Source organism: Nannobrachium achirus (genome assembly GCF_963921795.1).
Source record: "Nannobrachium achirus genome assembly, chromosome: 15".
NCBI classification, from domain to species: domain Eukaryota; kingdom Metazoa; phylum Chordata; class Actinopteri; order Myctophiformes; family Myctophidae; genus Nannobrachium; species Nannobrachium achirus.
This window is the reverse complement of record NC_137822.1, coordinates 27290595-27306872: the sequence shown is the minus strand read 5'-3', so window position 1 is coordinate 27306872 and position 16278 is coordinate 27290595. Positions and strand designations below refer to the sequence as shown.

At 43.7% G+C, this 16278-nt stretch overlaps 1 protein-coding gene across 2 annotated transcripts in view; it reads left to right on the top strand.

The window, feature by feature from the left end:
• vav2 (vav 2 guanine nucleotide exchange factor) overlaps positions 1 to 16278 on the top strand; it is a gene marked incomplete at both ends in the record, with an annotated part of 343070 nt that overhangs the window by 299479 nt on the left and 27313 nt on the right. For both annotated transcript variants that reach the window (XM_080742680.1, XM_080742681.1), the window contains one exon: positions 14255 to 14354. In XM_080742680.1, coding sequence (XP_080598806.1) covers positions 14255 to 14354 — 100 coding nt within the window. The remainder of the gene's footprint in view (positions 1 to 14254; positions 14355 to 16278) is intronic.

Below are 16278 nucleotides of genomic sequence, written 5' to 3'. Positions count from 1 at the left end.
TCTGTCGTTGTAATGTGCATTTGAATTTGAACGACTAGAACCAGTAAGACTCCCTAATCGGGAGATAAGCGACCGTAGGTGGCTTATCTCCACAAATAGGGCAAAAATGTGTTTTTCCAAAATCTTCCTGATCCATGTTGATGACATGAGTGTAGACATGCTGTGTAGTGATATTCGTGATTTTAGGGCAAAAACTGGAGGAGCAGTGTCCAAAAATGTGTTTTAAAAATCGGCCTGAAGGTGGCGCTAGAATAGGGCCATGTGAGAAATGAGGGGTGGGGTCTCCGCGTTGCCTTGGCGGACGAATAGGTACCGGCCCCGGCTCTCCCGGACGCTCCTAGCCCGAGTTACGGCATTTTATGTGCGCTGCAGTGGCAGGGGGTCCTCCACTGGGGGCGCCACCACTTTTGCATCCGTTCTGGAGCACCAGGAGTCGGTGGTCCCCGGGAATTCCCCGCGAGCAGCCCCGTTGGGGTGGTCATTTGGTCATTTTTGCACATTTGGTCATTTTTTACATCTGGGGGTCCCCCAGGGACCTGGGGTCCCTGGGGCTCCGGGGGTCCTTGGAGGTTGTAGTTTGGCAGGCAAGGAGTGTGTGTGTAAAATCTGGCATGGATCGGGTCAACGGGTGCGGAGATATAAGCAGGGAAAAAGTGTGACGTGTGACGTGTGAGCACATTTGGTCATTTTTTACATCTGGGGGTCCCCTGGGGCTCCGGGGGTCCTTGGAGGTTGTAGTTTGGCAATCAAGGAGTGTGTGTGCAAAATTTGGCATGGATGGGGGCAACGGTTGTGGAGATATGAGCAGGGCAAAAGTGTGACGGACTCACTGACTCACTCACTCACAGACAGCCGGTGGAGGTTTTGGTAGTAAATGCGACCTACGGTCGCAACAAGTGCTGTATAAATGCAGTCCTTTATGGATGCGGTGAGAGACGACATGCAGGTGTCAGGAGTGACAGAGGAAGACGCAGAATACGAAACTAGATGGAAACTGATGATCCTCCGCTGTTGAAAGAACAAGAAGATGTGACACATGAACCGGAAATGAATGTATACAAATTCAGCCAACTAAGTCGTAATGACAATTCCGCTCTTGTGTTTCCTGTCACTGCCAACGCTACTGATTGTGGATGATCTTTGGTATTGAGTTGCCATCCACATCTTTTCACCCTGAGGAGTTTCACAGGTAGTTTCCTTTTAAGATAGCTACAGTACTAGAATACTTTTGTCTGTAATTTATGATAGACTGGCAAGCAAGCTGCGTTTGGTGGTTTACACCGCAGAGTAAATGAGGTTTAGTGTTACTATCTCAGTGGTGTTACGGTTACAGTATTAACTCTAGATGTATTTTTTACTGAATAAATGCTGCCACACAGTCAGACGAAAAAATGCATATAGAGTTCAACTAGATGTTGGAGAACAGAATGTATAGGGGGCTTCAGGGATTAATTGTTGCACCCAATCTACTTGTCTAATGATATTAGACGTGTTTTTAAATGTTCTTTACAGTATATTATGAATGCAGTAATATAAACACGTCGATAACAGGAACATCTGGAGCCAGATGTCCTGTGTGTATTTGTTAATTTTAACATGTTTTATCACTAAGACGTGGATTCAACCAGCTGGCACTAAAACCCAGCTGAGCTTACACAACTCAAACATTTCTGATGCTCTGATGAGTCCTGGTTTATAAATAAAAACTTCAGCGCATTAATTCACAACCGCTTTGTGCGATGGTGACAGATAATGTTAATCTTTACCTTTGCTGACATTCTCATGAATGCGACGCAGGGGTGTTCTGAGAGAAAGAGAGAGCAGTTCATTTGTTTTGCAGATTCCGTGCGTCACCAGGAGTTTATTATTCTGCATGTGATTGGCATGTGTTTCTGCCCTCTTTATGAAGCTCCCTGTCTGCCTTCAGGTAGTGCTGAATGGTGGCCAGGGGGCTTGGGACCCACTCGGAAACCCTCTCGTCAGCAGTGGTGGAAAAAAGGGCTCACAACTATCAAGTATCAATACTGCAAAGTAGAAATACTGTTGCAAGTAAATGTCCGGAATTCAAAATTGACTTGAGTTAAAGTACAAGATTCTTGGTATCAAAATGTACTTAAAGTACCAAAAGTAAAAGTACTCATTATGCAGAATTATGCAGATGTCACAACCTCACAATGTGTCGCATCGCGACGCATTGTGAGGTTGTAGATCGGCTATTTTCAAATGGCTGAAATGTATACAGGGCTGAAGTTGTTAGTGTATGTTTTGTAATAACAATCAAGATCTACAAAGTAACTATAGTAACTAAAGTTTTCAAATAATTGTAGTTGAGTAAAAGTATAATATTCGGATCCGAGATGTAGTGGAGTTGAACTAAAAGTATTGGAAATTGGAATTACTGAAGTAAAGTACAACTCAAAAGTGTACTTAAGTACATTACCTGTACTTAAATAAAGGTACTTAGTTACTTTACACGCCTCTCATCAGGCTCATTCCCAGTGCTCCCGAGGCCCAGGCAAGGTGTAATTAATTTGGTCATCACTGCTTGTAAGTCCCATTGACCTTTGCAACAATGTGCTTGTTTTCTCTTTCCTCCCCTTCAGAGAGATGGATGAAGAGCCCTTTTTCCCACAGCCTGGTTTGTCATTGAACTGAATGCCAAGCTGGAAATGTCAATGGCTTATCATCAGCGCTGCCCATTTCTAAAATATCCCGAGCTTAGCTGAATGGCTGAGTGCAGTCAGAGGGACTGCCGCCGTAGAATGAATAGGCATCCATGTGGGTGACCAGGGGTCTTCAACAGGGGGTCCGGGACCCCTATAGGGGGTCCTCAGAGTTACTACAGGGGGTCCTCTAAATCTTTGTGTGATGGAAACTTTTTTTTCTCCTTTTTTATATAAACTACTTGAACCCTAGTGTCCATATTCGGGGAAAAATAGCAGATCTACAAGCTCACAACACCTCGCACTGCGAGGCGTTGTGAGCTTGTAGATCGGCTATTTTCGGCAAAGAGGTTTGGTGTAGAGGGGAAAAAAGAGCACACCAAGTACAGAGTGAAAGGTCAAGTTTATTAAGTATTGACAGTTCAAGTGGTTAAATACTGTATCTGATAACACAAATTGACATGAATCCAAAATACACTGATGATTGTGCTTTCAAACAACGAAACTATTTGGAATCTATGATAAGGTTGTGGGGGTCCCTGCTTCATCTCTCTCAACTAAGGGGTCCTTGGCCTGAAAACGTTGAAGACCTCTGCTATAGACCACATCAGAATGCCACACCCTGCCAGGCCAGCCTACCTGCAGTGGTAAACAGGATGCAACTTGAATCGTGTTGGCCAAATTATCTCACAACAGGCTTTAGTCTCCCGTCTACGTAATGACTTGAACTGGATGTACAGTATGCAGATGGTCCTTCCCCTGAATTGTACAGGGAAAGGATTTCACTCCAAGCCAAATTTCATCTCCTGTCTACAACTGAGACAACTAATTTGATCACACGGTCACGCCATACGTAATATGAACATAGTGATAAGGCGGGCAAAATACTGGCACTTCAAATTAGGGAATCAACTGCTTTTAGATGAATCCCCAAACTAACTTTGGCCAAACTACTATTAATCAACAGGACATTAATGATGTATTTAGACTTGAATGATGTTGTGTTTGGGGCCGTAAAGCCAGCTCTGTACGCATACACTTGCCGCACAGACACACGCTCGCACGCACGCACGCACACAGACAGACACACATCCACACAGCTTCTCACATACTCACATATACACAGAAACGTGCAGCCATATCATGCCTCAGTCCTAAATGTCATACCAGAGATTTAAATCAAGTGAGATACCTGTATGCACTCAGAGGTGCTGGCCATCTTGATATAATAAAACAATAACGTTAAATGATACATACCGTACCATTAACTCTTATACCGCTACGGACGTTCCCGTTCGCCCCAATTCTTTGGGTCGCGCCGAGCCAATACGGCTGTTCGTTCGTTTACCTTGTTGATGTCAGTAAGCTGATGAGGGGTCGCGCTGCCGTGTACTGTAATCACATCGCCCGCAGTGATGGTCTTAAAAATCCATTATGCGTTAACATCAACGGAGACCAATTCTCTTCCGTGTTGATTTCTCTGGCCCTGAGGCTCTGTGGCCAGAGACTGCTCTCAATGTATGGCAAGCTATAACGGCCAAATTCACATTATTTCTTGCATGACGCCGCCCTCTGCTGCCTGGTCTGCAGAAGTGCATTGTTGCACAATAAAAAAAAATAAAAAAAAATGTCTATCTATCTACTATAACGTCGCAAAGGTAAGCCGCTTTTTGATGGCACCAGACCCAATAAATAAATAAATAATCTGTCAGTAGTAGAGTTAACATTGTCCCTGTGCAACGGTGTCAGCGGTATACACCTGGAAGTGCACGTTTGTTGTTGCAGTCTTTCAGCCTGATTCACACGTTGTTGTGAGCTTGCAGATGAGCTATTCTTGGTCCGTGAGACACCTCTGGCACACAGCCGAGTATAAATTAAACATTATTGTGGGTGCACTCCACATGCAGATACACAATCAGACCACTTTCAACATTTCCCAAGTCATTTCCAGAGTAATCTGGTCTGCGGATGGCGTCGCAATGCCTACCTCCGAGGTGTGTTATCCCATCCAGACCTGTGAAGCATCTGTGTCACTCTAGATTTCAACCACTTTAACCTTTGTTTTATACTTTAGCTATTCAAAAATAGCAGATATACAAGCTCATAGCGCGGCACCGAGTGCCGCGCTATGAACTTGTATATCTGCTATTTTTGCAAACCTTTGTAACTCAAATCTTTGCTTCTATCCACAACTTTCCAACATCCCATCATGCATTGCACAGAAGGTGTGCGGCAGCTTCCGGCGCCGCAGCCGAGTGTGATCTACAAGCTCAGCCTCACAACGGTTGCATCTGCGACACGACGTGAGCTTTTATGTCTGCTGTTTACCGGAAGTGTCCCGCAGATAATGCTACAGTAAATTCTCGCGGAAACAGGTGGATAGGGACGTCCCTGGAATGAGATGGAGGTCCGCGGCCAAACACACATTAAGTGTGTGGTCCTTGAAAAAACTTTGAGAGCCACTTGATCATAGAAGTGTTCAGACATTTGTAGAATCGGCCTCCGTTCTTAACGTGTTATTGGAGGTCTTTGGCCCCTCGTTCGGCTCCATTTGCTGTTTGCAGGATGTGTTGAGTGGAGGTGAGGGGTCCCACTGCCCCGTGTCGGAGGATATTAGCTGGCTCTACAGCCTGTCACTTCTGCTTTGCTGCGAGATTTGCTCGCTAGCCTGACTTGGCTCCGCAGGGCTTCACAGGGGAGGCGGGGGCAGGGGGGTGAAGGCCCAGGGAGCAGTTACTCGAAATTGTATTTTCTGTGAAATAACATGCATGACAGCATCTCCGTAATGAGAGGGAAGCCAACGTGGCAGGAGCAATAGCACTGGGGGAATGTAAAAAAGAATAAGTTTGCCCTACGCTATAGTAAACTCCCCCAACCCGGGGGAAAGCTCAGCCTTAAGCGACTCCAGCGACCCTTAATATGTTTTTTAGGAGTTGTTGGGTTCCAGTTTTCCCCTTTTAATAAACCCCTTTTACCTCCAGCCATGTCCTTCTATAACTGTTTTTACAATAACGTTTACCAGAACCCAATGGAATACTAACTGTTTGAGCCTTGGCTAAAACTAAGTAATGATGTTTATCTATCTGTTTAGACCTAAGCTCAGGTATACTACTCTACTGCATGCAGTAGGTGCTACTCTGCCATTTATTGCGCTCCTCAAAACAGCATATGCTTTCATAATCCTTTTACATAACATCCAAATAAGACCATAATATCAATGTTATAAATAGAAATGCGATATCTCTCTGTCTTCCTTTCTCAATCAAACGCACGCATGCACGCACACACACACACAGGCACGCACGCACGCACGCACGCACGCACGCACGCACGCACGCACGCACGCATGCACGCACACACACACACACACACACACACACACACACACACACACACACACACACACACACACACACACACACAGTGTACATGAGAGAGAGAGCGAGGAATGGTTTAATTATGTGCTGCCACAGTCTGGGGAATAATCTATCCTGGCACTGCTGCTTTAAATTAAGTAATTAGATGCATATCTGCGTATTATTTACAGCTTATTATCTAAATGCAAATCATAGAAGTAAAAATGAACTTATCTGGCTTGTAAATATTTTTGCTTCATTTGATGGCAGCCTACTCATGGGAGGGGAGTGGGCACAGGAGACAATTTCAAGTTGCCCGTCTGTGTGGCCATTCTCAATGAAAAAAAAGTGTCAAGGAACTTTTAATACTTACTTTCCAAAATAATAGGAAATGAACTTAATTGTAACACTTGATCTAGTTCGTAGACTAAGTTGTAAAAGATGTAATACTGTGATTGAGTATGGGCCATGAGACATCTGCACGTTTAAGAACATAACACTGTATAGAACTATTTATCTTCAGTGTTTGACAGCACTTTACCAACACATTATTCAACCTCTTCTGGATTGGGTCCACTTGAAAACATAAACAAACGCCTCTGAACTGCATGCAGGTCATGGAGAGAGAGAGAAAGGTTGTTATTGAATCTAAATGTACTGTAAATCCGTGTTTCCCTTAGAAAGGGTCACAACATTTGTATGGGTCATACATGAATAATTTTTTTTCTTTATTTTTCCCCCCTTTTTTTTCTGTTGCAAAAGATTTGAATTTAAAAATATCATATCAGATATGGAATTAATCACTGAATTGAGTGGTTAATTCATTGGTATTTTTGTAAGTTTGAGTCCGGGAATATCTTTTGGGTCTTGAGCTTGAAACATTTGGGTAACCGCTGGCTGATGACTCCGTTTGTGTCTCACCGTTATATCCATAAACCTCCTACTCACCCTTTTCTGTCAACAATACAGGGATGTTTAGAAACATGGGTCCATTTGGTTATTTGTACATGCACTGAATAGAGATTATGAGGTGACAGATTGTAGATCTGCCATTTTTGAAAAATCATGGAAACTTGTGCGGAGTCTGAATATTTCAAATCCTACTAAAGTTTTTTGAAAAACCTATGTTTCTATGTCAATGGTGCTCAAACTTCTTCATGTGAAGGACCCCCAAAATGATATGTATTTGGCTATGAACCCCCATCTCAAAATATTTTGTTCCAGGGACCTCCCAGAAGTAAAATGTGAGTTACAAATGTTCGCTTAAAAAATACATATATTCAAAGATTTGCACACATTTTCACGACTTTTCAAAAATAGCAGATCTACAACCTCGCAACGCGGCACTCGGTGCCACGCTGTGAGCTTGTATATCTGCTATGTTTCAATAGCTAAAGTATAAAATATTTCCAGGCCCCTCCACCTTGGGCCCTAGTAACTCAGTCCCACTTTCCCCCCCTTTGTGCCACCCCTGAGCTATCCACCGTGTTTCAACACGTTTTGCATCCAACTGGCAGCGTGCTCTTATGAAAGCAGAGATTTTCACTTCTGCTCACATTAGTCCGACAGATGTCAAATCCGTGATCCGCCAACACCGAGTCTCCAGGCGGTAGTTTCTGAAGAAGGCCGCCGTTCTCGGGCACATGCTTGTCACTGTCATGACGTCCCCAAACCCTTTGGAAATGAAAGCGATTGCTCACGGTGTGTGGAGTAACGCCAATGACATACAGTACATCACCGTTGTGCTTGTGTTTGTAGTGGAAAGAAATGTCTTGCGCTCTAGCCTTCAGATTTGATGCTCTCTGGATGTTAATTTCAAAGCAGTCCACAATAACCGCGACATGATTGCCAGAAGCCCCTCTACAACTTTACGTGGCATGCTGATAACAACCGTTTCTCTGGCCTGCATGTGTACCCGAACTGATGCCTAATGTAAACTCGTACGATGGACATACGATGGTGTCCTGTGATGCACTGTGAGCTTGTGGATCTGCTATTTTCAGCACAGGACCAGCATGCAACTAAGTATTAATCAGGCTTGAGGTGTTTAAATGTTGTACCTATGGGGTCTTTGAATAAGGGTGGACACAGTCTTTGAGTGAGTGATCGTCAGATTGAGCCTAAAGTGCATTACGTAGTTAAGAGGAGCATTTCCAAAGGAGAACATTGGCAGGGCTGTCTGTTAGAGGCAGGGAAGCCGGTGCATCAGCAGTTAGCACGGCCATCACAACGGCAAAAACGTGGAAACCACAGTGGAGATACTTGACCTTCAAGTTCTCCAACAAAGTGGTTAATTTCATCACGTCTGCCTTCCTGCTGTTTTCTCCAGTGTTGTCCTGCGGTTTCATCCGCCTCTTATATCTTTGCACCTTCATCCACCAATGACCTCCTGTGTCCAGTTGGATCGGCTGGTGTTGCTGGTGCATTGTTGTACACCTGTGAGAACATGTGCTCGGTCTGCTCCGGTTAAACTGCTCAGTGTGCGACGCGTTGCTTTGACCCCTGGCTGTCCAGTATGTGATGAAGGACGACACCGTAGCATTTCATAACGCCGCTGTCGGGTGGAAACCTCGTATCTCCAAGTTTCAAATTTGTCCGTTCTTTCGCAAAGTAAAGCCCTGCTTCATCATACAAGGCCGTCGCACAAAAGTAGAGAATACAGCCGATCTACAAGCACACAACGCCTTGCGGTGCGAGGCGTTGTGTGCTGTAGATCTGCTGTTTTCACTGGTTTATTTCTTTTTTAAATTGATAAATGCAAAACGAACGGACTTGGACATACAAGGTTTCCACCCGACAACGACGATAAGACTGGGGGAAAAAAACACAGAATGTGTGATGCTCTCTCTCTCTCTCAATCACACACACACACACACACACACACACACACACACACACACACACACACACACACACACACACACACACACACACACACACACTAAAGAAGGACCTCCGATTAACCCCAACTAGCTATGCTGTCTATTTCAATAAAGGTGAACCTATTCCCCTGGCACCTTGCTATCGTTGAACAGATGAATAATTTACCATCTCCCCTGGGAAACTTTTGTCTATGGCACCACACACAAATGAATGTGAATAGCACATAAAACACATCACCCAGCTTTCAAACACTGTATGCCTCAAGTCAAATGACATTTCACTGCTTTCTTGTCATATCTTACCGATTGTCTGCCTCTATTTTGTTGTTTCATATTAGTTTTTTTGTATTATTATTTTAATGTTTTACCTGCTGTTGTTGAGCTTACAGATCAGCTATTATCCCACTATTGGCCAAAACAACAAAGTATGTAGGGTTTAGGGCAGGGGTCTTCAATGTTTTCAGACCAGGGTCTATATTGTAAAATGTGTGATGCAGATTTTCATCGATTTCACAGATAGATTCATAGACTTGTTTGACAGCACTGTCATCAGTCTATGTTGGATTCATGTTTTTAGTTAACTTGACCTTTCACTCTGTACTTGGTCTGCTCTTTTTTTTACCTCTACACCAAACCTATTTGCCGAAAATAGCCGATCTGCAAGTTCTCAACGCCTCGCAGCGTGAGGCGTTGAGAGCTTGTAGATCTGCTATTTTTGGCAAAAGTTCTCCTCAGAATAGGGATGCGAGGGTTCAAGTTGTTAATTTAAAAAGATTATCCTATCTCAAATATTTGGCGGCCCCCCTGTATTAACTCTGAGGACCCCCTAGGGGTCCCGGACCCCCTGTTGAAGACCCCTGATGTAGGGTTTAGGGGGTTAAACGTGTCCACAATACTTTGTCCTCAAGACCACTTAACCATAGAAACTCCCCAGAACCCATCAGAATATAGCAGCCAAATGAAATAAGACCTTCATATCCAATTATCTTCTGGTGACATAGATTATGAGGGAGGCTGTCTCTCAGGCACACCAGCCGCTGGATCCTCCTCGCTATGCCGCGCAATCTGCCCGCCGTCTCCTAATTGAACAAGGCTCCCATTAATCTCAATCACTTTGTGCTCCTTGAGGAGTCAGGAGCCGATGGGAGTCGAGGGGAGCTGGCTGTCTCACTCAGTGCGCATCAGGCCTTAATCAGAGCCTTGTTAGCCCCAGGCAATAGTTTACCCTGGGGGAGGTGGGGGCGTTCAGGACTCTTCCTGAGCTCTCCAGCATGGTAGTGATCATCTATTACTGAATGATCACCGGGAGACTGGCTCTGACCAGTAAACGGTGTATTTGACTTGAGTGGAAGTAAAAGGAGTGTGATCTTAATCTGAGGGAGGTTCTTGAGCGAGGAGATGCTCTTCCCTTTGGCCGTTAGGTAGTCTGGAGTGTTATTTAACGCTGAAAGTCTAAAAATGGGCCACAAGCAGTGCTGGAATTTCGTCATTTTAGGGGTAATGCAACTTGGCCTTTAGGGTTGTCCATTTTTTGAGGGCACAAAGGCCAAATGCCAGGGCAGGAAGGCCATAAAAAACAAGATTTTAATTGAAATAATTAATTGAATTTAAGGGTTAAATGTTATAGAATATCAGCTGTGAAATAAATAAATGGGTATTTACAATCTGATACTGGATTGGTTTAAAAATGGGGACTCAACAAGACACTGGTGTCTATATATTGACAAGACAGAAACAGAGGAGAAAGTAGTACAGTCAGCTGGGCTGGGGCATTGGCACAAGGCCAAACTGAGGGGCAACGACGTCCCTGAAATTCCTGCCCTGGCCACAAGTAAGCTGCTAGCTTTTTGCGTTCATGCTTTTCGTCTTTTTTTTCTCGTTTTACCCCTTTTTGTCCTCAATTTAGTCATTATCCAAATTGATTCCTCCCCACACACATTTCTGTGTTGTCACTACTGTTGTATCCTGACTCACCTGCCAGTGAGGAGCCCCTTCTGGGAGGACGTCACAGAGCTTTCGTCCTACTTCTCCCGCCCAACACTCCCCGCTGACAGGTAGCGGGTCCCTACCGTAGGATTACTTGCAGTGACTATTACAGTGTCACCCTCCCCGCCTGGCTCCCCTCCCCCCAAGTACGGGCCAATTGTGTTTGTGTAGTAGACGATTGACAAAGACCGATGCACCATGGTGGATTTTATCCTTTTGATAATGGTTTGAAAATGTACAGTATGTCATTTTACACATTTTATTGTCAATAAAGAGGTCAAAGTCAAAGACTACGTACATCTATTTACTGCATATACCCTGCTAATCTATTCCTCCTTCATTTTCTGACCCTCCCCATTGCTGGTAAAATGTTTTACCTGTATTTGTTATTTTCTCCAAAACTCCATTGCTGCTAAAAGGTTTATTTTATCCCTTAATTGTCTTCCTTAAACAGGCATCATCATTATCTATCTTCTTGTTATCTATTGTTACTGTTAGCACAGTATGCAGAGCATGACACACCAACATTTTGCGGCTTGTACCTGTACGAGTGACAACGTAACCCTCTTGAGTCTTTGATTTATATTCGTTAGTAAACAACTCATATTTGATGTTAGTTTGGGCAGATAGAACAGTGGAGGATAGGATCTATCTTTAATGAGGGTGTCCTGTTGGACACCCCGTGGAGGTTCATCATTGACTAGTTTGACAGTCAATGATGTCAAACTAGAGAAACTGAAGAAGTTTGCACAGGAGATGCCGTTTTCCTGGCATTGCTTCGTGCGGCTCTCTTTGATGCGTTATGTGGAGAAATATATCCTGGATTTCTTTGCGGGGTTGTCCTCCTCCTCGTCTCCATCAAAGAGCTGTCAGAGGCGCGGTTTGACTTTAGGGTGCCAGCTTGCCGCTTCGCCTCGCTCTACTCTAGGATTCAGATTAGGAGGCTCGAGTGCCAAGAGCACCGGGGGGGATTGGCATGAACAGCCGTGGCAACTGGCAATGCCCTAGTTTGAAATCTGTGAGTGAGCAAAGAGAAAATGTGTGCCACGTGCACGGCAGGGGTGTCGCACCAAATTCTGGGCCCTGTGTACAAGGATTCACTGCGGGGCCCCCCATGAATGTTCTTCATAGGGGGATGGGGTTTAACCTGTTTAGACTGGGAACGCATTATTTTGTGCTTTAACTATTGAAAAATAGCAGATAATACAAGCTCACAGCGCAGCACAAGTGCCGCGCTGTGAAAATGTCTTTGAATGTTTCAAAATCCTTTTTTGAAAAATGTATGTTTCCCATCTCAAAATATTTAGTTCCAGGGACCCCCCCAGAAGCAAAATTTTAGTTACAGATGTTTGCTTAAAAAAATAAAAGATTTGCACTCATTTTCACGACTTTTCAAAAATAGCAGATCTACAAGCTCGCAGCGCAGCACTCAGTGCCGCGCTGTGAGCTTGTAGATCTGCTATTTTTCAATAGCTAAAGTATCAAATAATTCCAGGCCCCTTCACCTTGGGCCCTAGTAACTCAGTCCCACTCCCCCCCCCCCCCCCCCCTTGTGACGCCCCTGCGTACAGGCACTGCTATCCTCTGGGCAATATGACTTTGAACTACTTCCAATATGAAGCCGTAGATCTGTGTCAGAGTCCCATTGTGATATAATGAACGAACGCACTCTTCATATCCTCCCCGCCGCAAATGAAGAGCGCCCACTCCTCCTCCTCCACCCCTCCACAGATAAGACGAAGCTGTCAAAGCCATCGATAGAAATCACTGCCTTTCATTAGTGCTGTGATTACAGGAGGATGCCATTTCTCACAATACTGCCCCGGGACCAGAGTTCATTCATCACTTATTCATTGTATGCGTATATATTTGGAATCATAATGAATATATTCACATTCATTTTTACGTCTGTCCCCTATGGTGCCGAGCGGCTCACACCCCTCTCACCTCTTTAAAAAGTGTTATTAATTCTGTTATACTGAACATCATTATTACCATACGGTTCGCTGACTAAAGGCTCCCAAACACCTGACTATATGGAGGCAAACATTTATTTTCACTTGGTTTCCAATAACATATCACTGCTGTTGGGAGCTTTAGGTTTATGTTATGTTACGTTCCATTTATTTTATGTCACTTGGACATCACAATCACATGGGACGAGCCAGATGCTCGTCCAATGTGTATTTAAGTGCTGAATGTTTGCTCCCTCAACGCTCAGCCATGAAGAAAACAGCCAAGGAATACAAAACCTGCATGTTGAAATCTCAAGGCACACCTGTATTCATATCCATACATTCCGTATATTCAGTATCACATGATTACGTTGTTACTCTTATCATATTGATCATATTGTAAATGCCAGAGGTGACTGTGTGGACTCAATTCACATGACTTGGACATAACTTTTCACAAATGTTTCAATTTGAGTTACACTAACAATAATAGTTTTACTGTGTACTGTATATATTGTACTACCACCGTACCACAGTGATGCTTAGTGAGGCCTCTAATGTTTTTGAGAGGTCTATTTATCTGTGGTGATACTGTGTGTGCATATTGGGGCATAATTAACAAGTCAGCATTGGAATGGGTATAATTAGCCAGCCCAGCACTTCTACAATAATCACTCCTGTTTATTTGTATCGACAGTGTGTTTTATTTCCCCTATAATCACTTGAACCCCAGTGCCCTCTATTCCGGGGGGAACATTCACCAGATAATATCTACAAGTTCACAACACGTTGCAACTCGTTGTGAGCTTGTAGATTGGCTATTTGGCTATTGGCTATTTGGCTATTGGCCAGAGAAGTACAGTTGCAACTCTGGTCCGTTTCACTAGTTATGGAGGGTTTAAGTCAAGGGTCTTCAACAGGGGGTCTGGGACCCCTAGGGGGTCCTCAGAGTTACTACAGGAGCTCCTCCAAATCTTTGTGTGATAGAAACTTTTTTCACTTGAACCCTAGTGTCCATATTCTGAGAACTTTAGCCAAAAATAGCAGATCTATAAGCTCACATGCCTTGCGCTGCAAGACGTTGTGAGCTTGCAGATAACTATTTTCAGCAAAGATGTTTGGTGTAGAGGGGGAAAAGAGCAGACTAAGTACAGAGTGAAATGTCAAGATATGTATTGACAATATCTGAAAACACAAATTGACAAGAATCCAAAATACACTGATGATTTTGCTGTCAAACAATGAAACTATGTGGAATCTATGAGAAGGTTGTAGGGGTCCCTGCTTCATCTCTCTCTCAACTAACGTTGAAGAACCCTGGTTTAAGTGGTTAACAGTAATGTGTGAGTGTGGTGTACAAGCAGTGATGGCAGGTAAAGACTCACAGTTTGTGTGGTTATGTCCACCTCCAGGTTGCTGATCTACGGACAGTACTGCAGTCACATGGAGAATGCACAGAAGACACTGGATGAGCTCATAGCCACGCGGGAAGATGTTAAGATGACAGTAGAGGTAATCTACCACACTCTCTCAAAAATAATAGTGCAATTCATCGCACACAGCAGAAGATAACAAGTATGTCACTCTGCAATTTTTGGCTGTTAATGTTTGAGATACTGTCAGTGTACTTTTGTTTGTGATGCCGGCAACATATTTATATTTTGTCATAATGCAGTCAAATCTAAGAGTTAATGTAACTAGTAGTGTACAAATGTAGGGACCCAGTCAAATCATTAAGTAGGCTATCAGATCACCAAGTCAAACCAGTGTGTGTGGTGGTCAATCTCTATGCCAAAGGTGCAAAATGAGATAAAGTGGCCATTCCTGTTTCAGTAAGTACTCTGGGTACTTAAGAAGTAGCCCCCTAGTGGGCCTTTTTTTGGTAACACACGGTAAGCTAGAATGCTAGGGGTGAGCTTCCCAGAGTGGTATAAAGATGTGCAGTTCCTGCAGTACTGCAGTTCCTGTAATGTATATACAAAGTGGTTCACCCTACTATACCAGTAAGACTCCCTAATCGGGAGATAAGCGACCGTTGGTCGCTTATCTCCTGTCACACTGCTGACATCAGTATGACATCACACCGTACACAAATGACCCTTATATAAGACCGGCATTATCTACCGACAGATTAGTAACAAGATGTCAAAATCATTGAAGGTTTACCCTACTAACCAACTGTTTACCATAGCAACCATGTTTTTTACCTTAGCAACCAACTGTTTACCCTAGCAACCAACTTTTTACCACAGCAACCATGTTTTTTTTACCCTAGCAACCAACTGTTTACCCTAGCAACCAATTGTTTACCATAGCAACCATGTTTTCTTACCCTAGCAACCAACTGTTTACCCTAGCAACCAACTGTTTACCATAGCAACCATGTTTTTACAGGGCCTGGGATTGATGACATCAGAAATCTCCATATATGGGCATGAAAGGGATTTTGTTTCTGGAAATATGTCTGTGGGGTGCCACATTTGGAATAAAACACTTACATCACACATCTGGATATCCATACAGCCCATCTAGTTTGCCTGTGTCCATTTATGCCCATATATCTGATGACATTGGGACACTGATCTCCATATATGGGCATAAAACTTATGTTAATTAGTAAAGCCTGGGGATCTCCATATATGGGCATGAGGGGTACCCTAAAAGGGCATCATCTGGGAATAGCAAATATAGTTATCCTAGAAAGTGAAAATCTTACATCAAAGGCCATAACTACCTACCTACCACCATACTGCATTCCTCATTAAACTACCTACCAGTAAGATGCCTAAGGGAGAAAAGCAAAGGGCGAGGTTGCACCATTTCTTGGTCTTCTGGCCAGTGATGTATATCGGACCATTTAACCATATATGGAGACATCTGGTACCCAAAGATATTCACAGATATGGGCTTAATATTGATGACATAAGGGATCTCCATATATGGGCGTAAAAGGGATTTGGTTCCCCTGGCATCACAGGGATCTCCATATATGGGCATAAAATGGATTTGGTTACCCTGGCAACACGGGGATCTCCATATCTCCATATATGGGCATAAAAGGGATTTGGTTCCCCTGGCATCACAGGGATCTCCATATATGGGCATAAAAGGGATTTGGTTCCCCTGACATTACAGTGATGTCAGTGGCTGGTTCTACAGAGGGGATCTCCATTTATGGGCATAAAAGGGAATGTATGTATGATGATGTCAGATATCATAGACGTCATAGGACTTTCACATAACGAATAACTGAGTAAGCATGTAAACCCGTAAAATCTATATTTGGGCATGGCTGATTTATGACCTCATCATGATGACACGAGCAAACACAGCTGAATTGTATAAATGATCAGTGCAGAAACCAACAGAAGTATTTGACCAAGACTCTTCGATTTAAACATCAACAAAGGTGTGACGTTTGTTGATGGTCACGTGT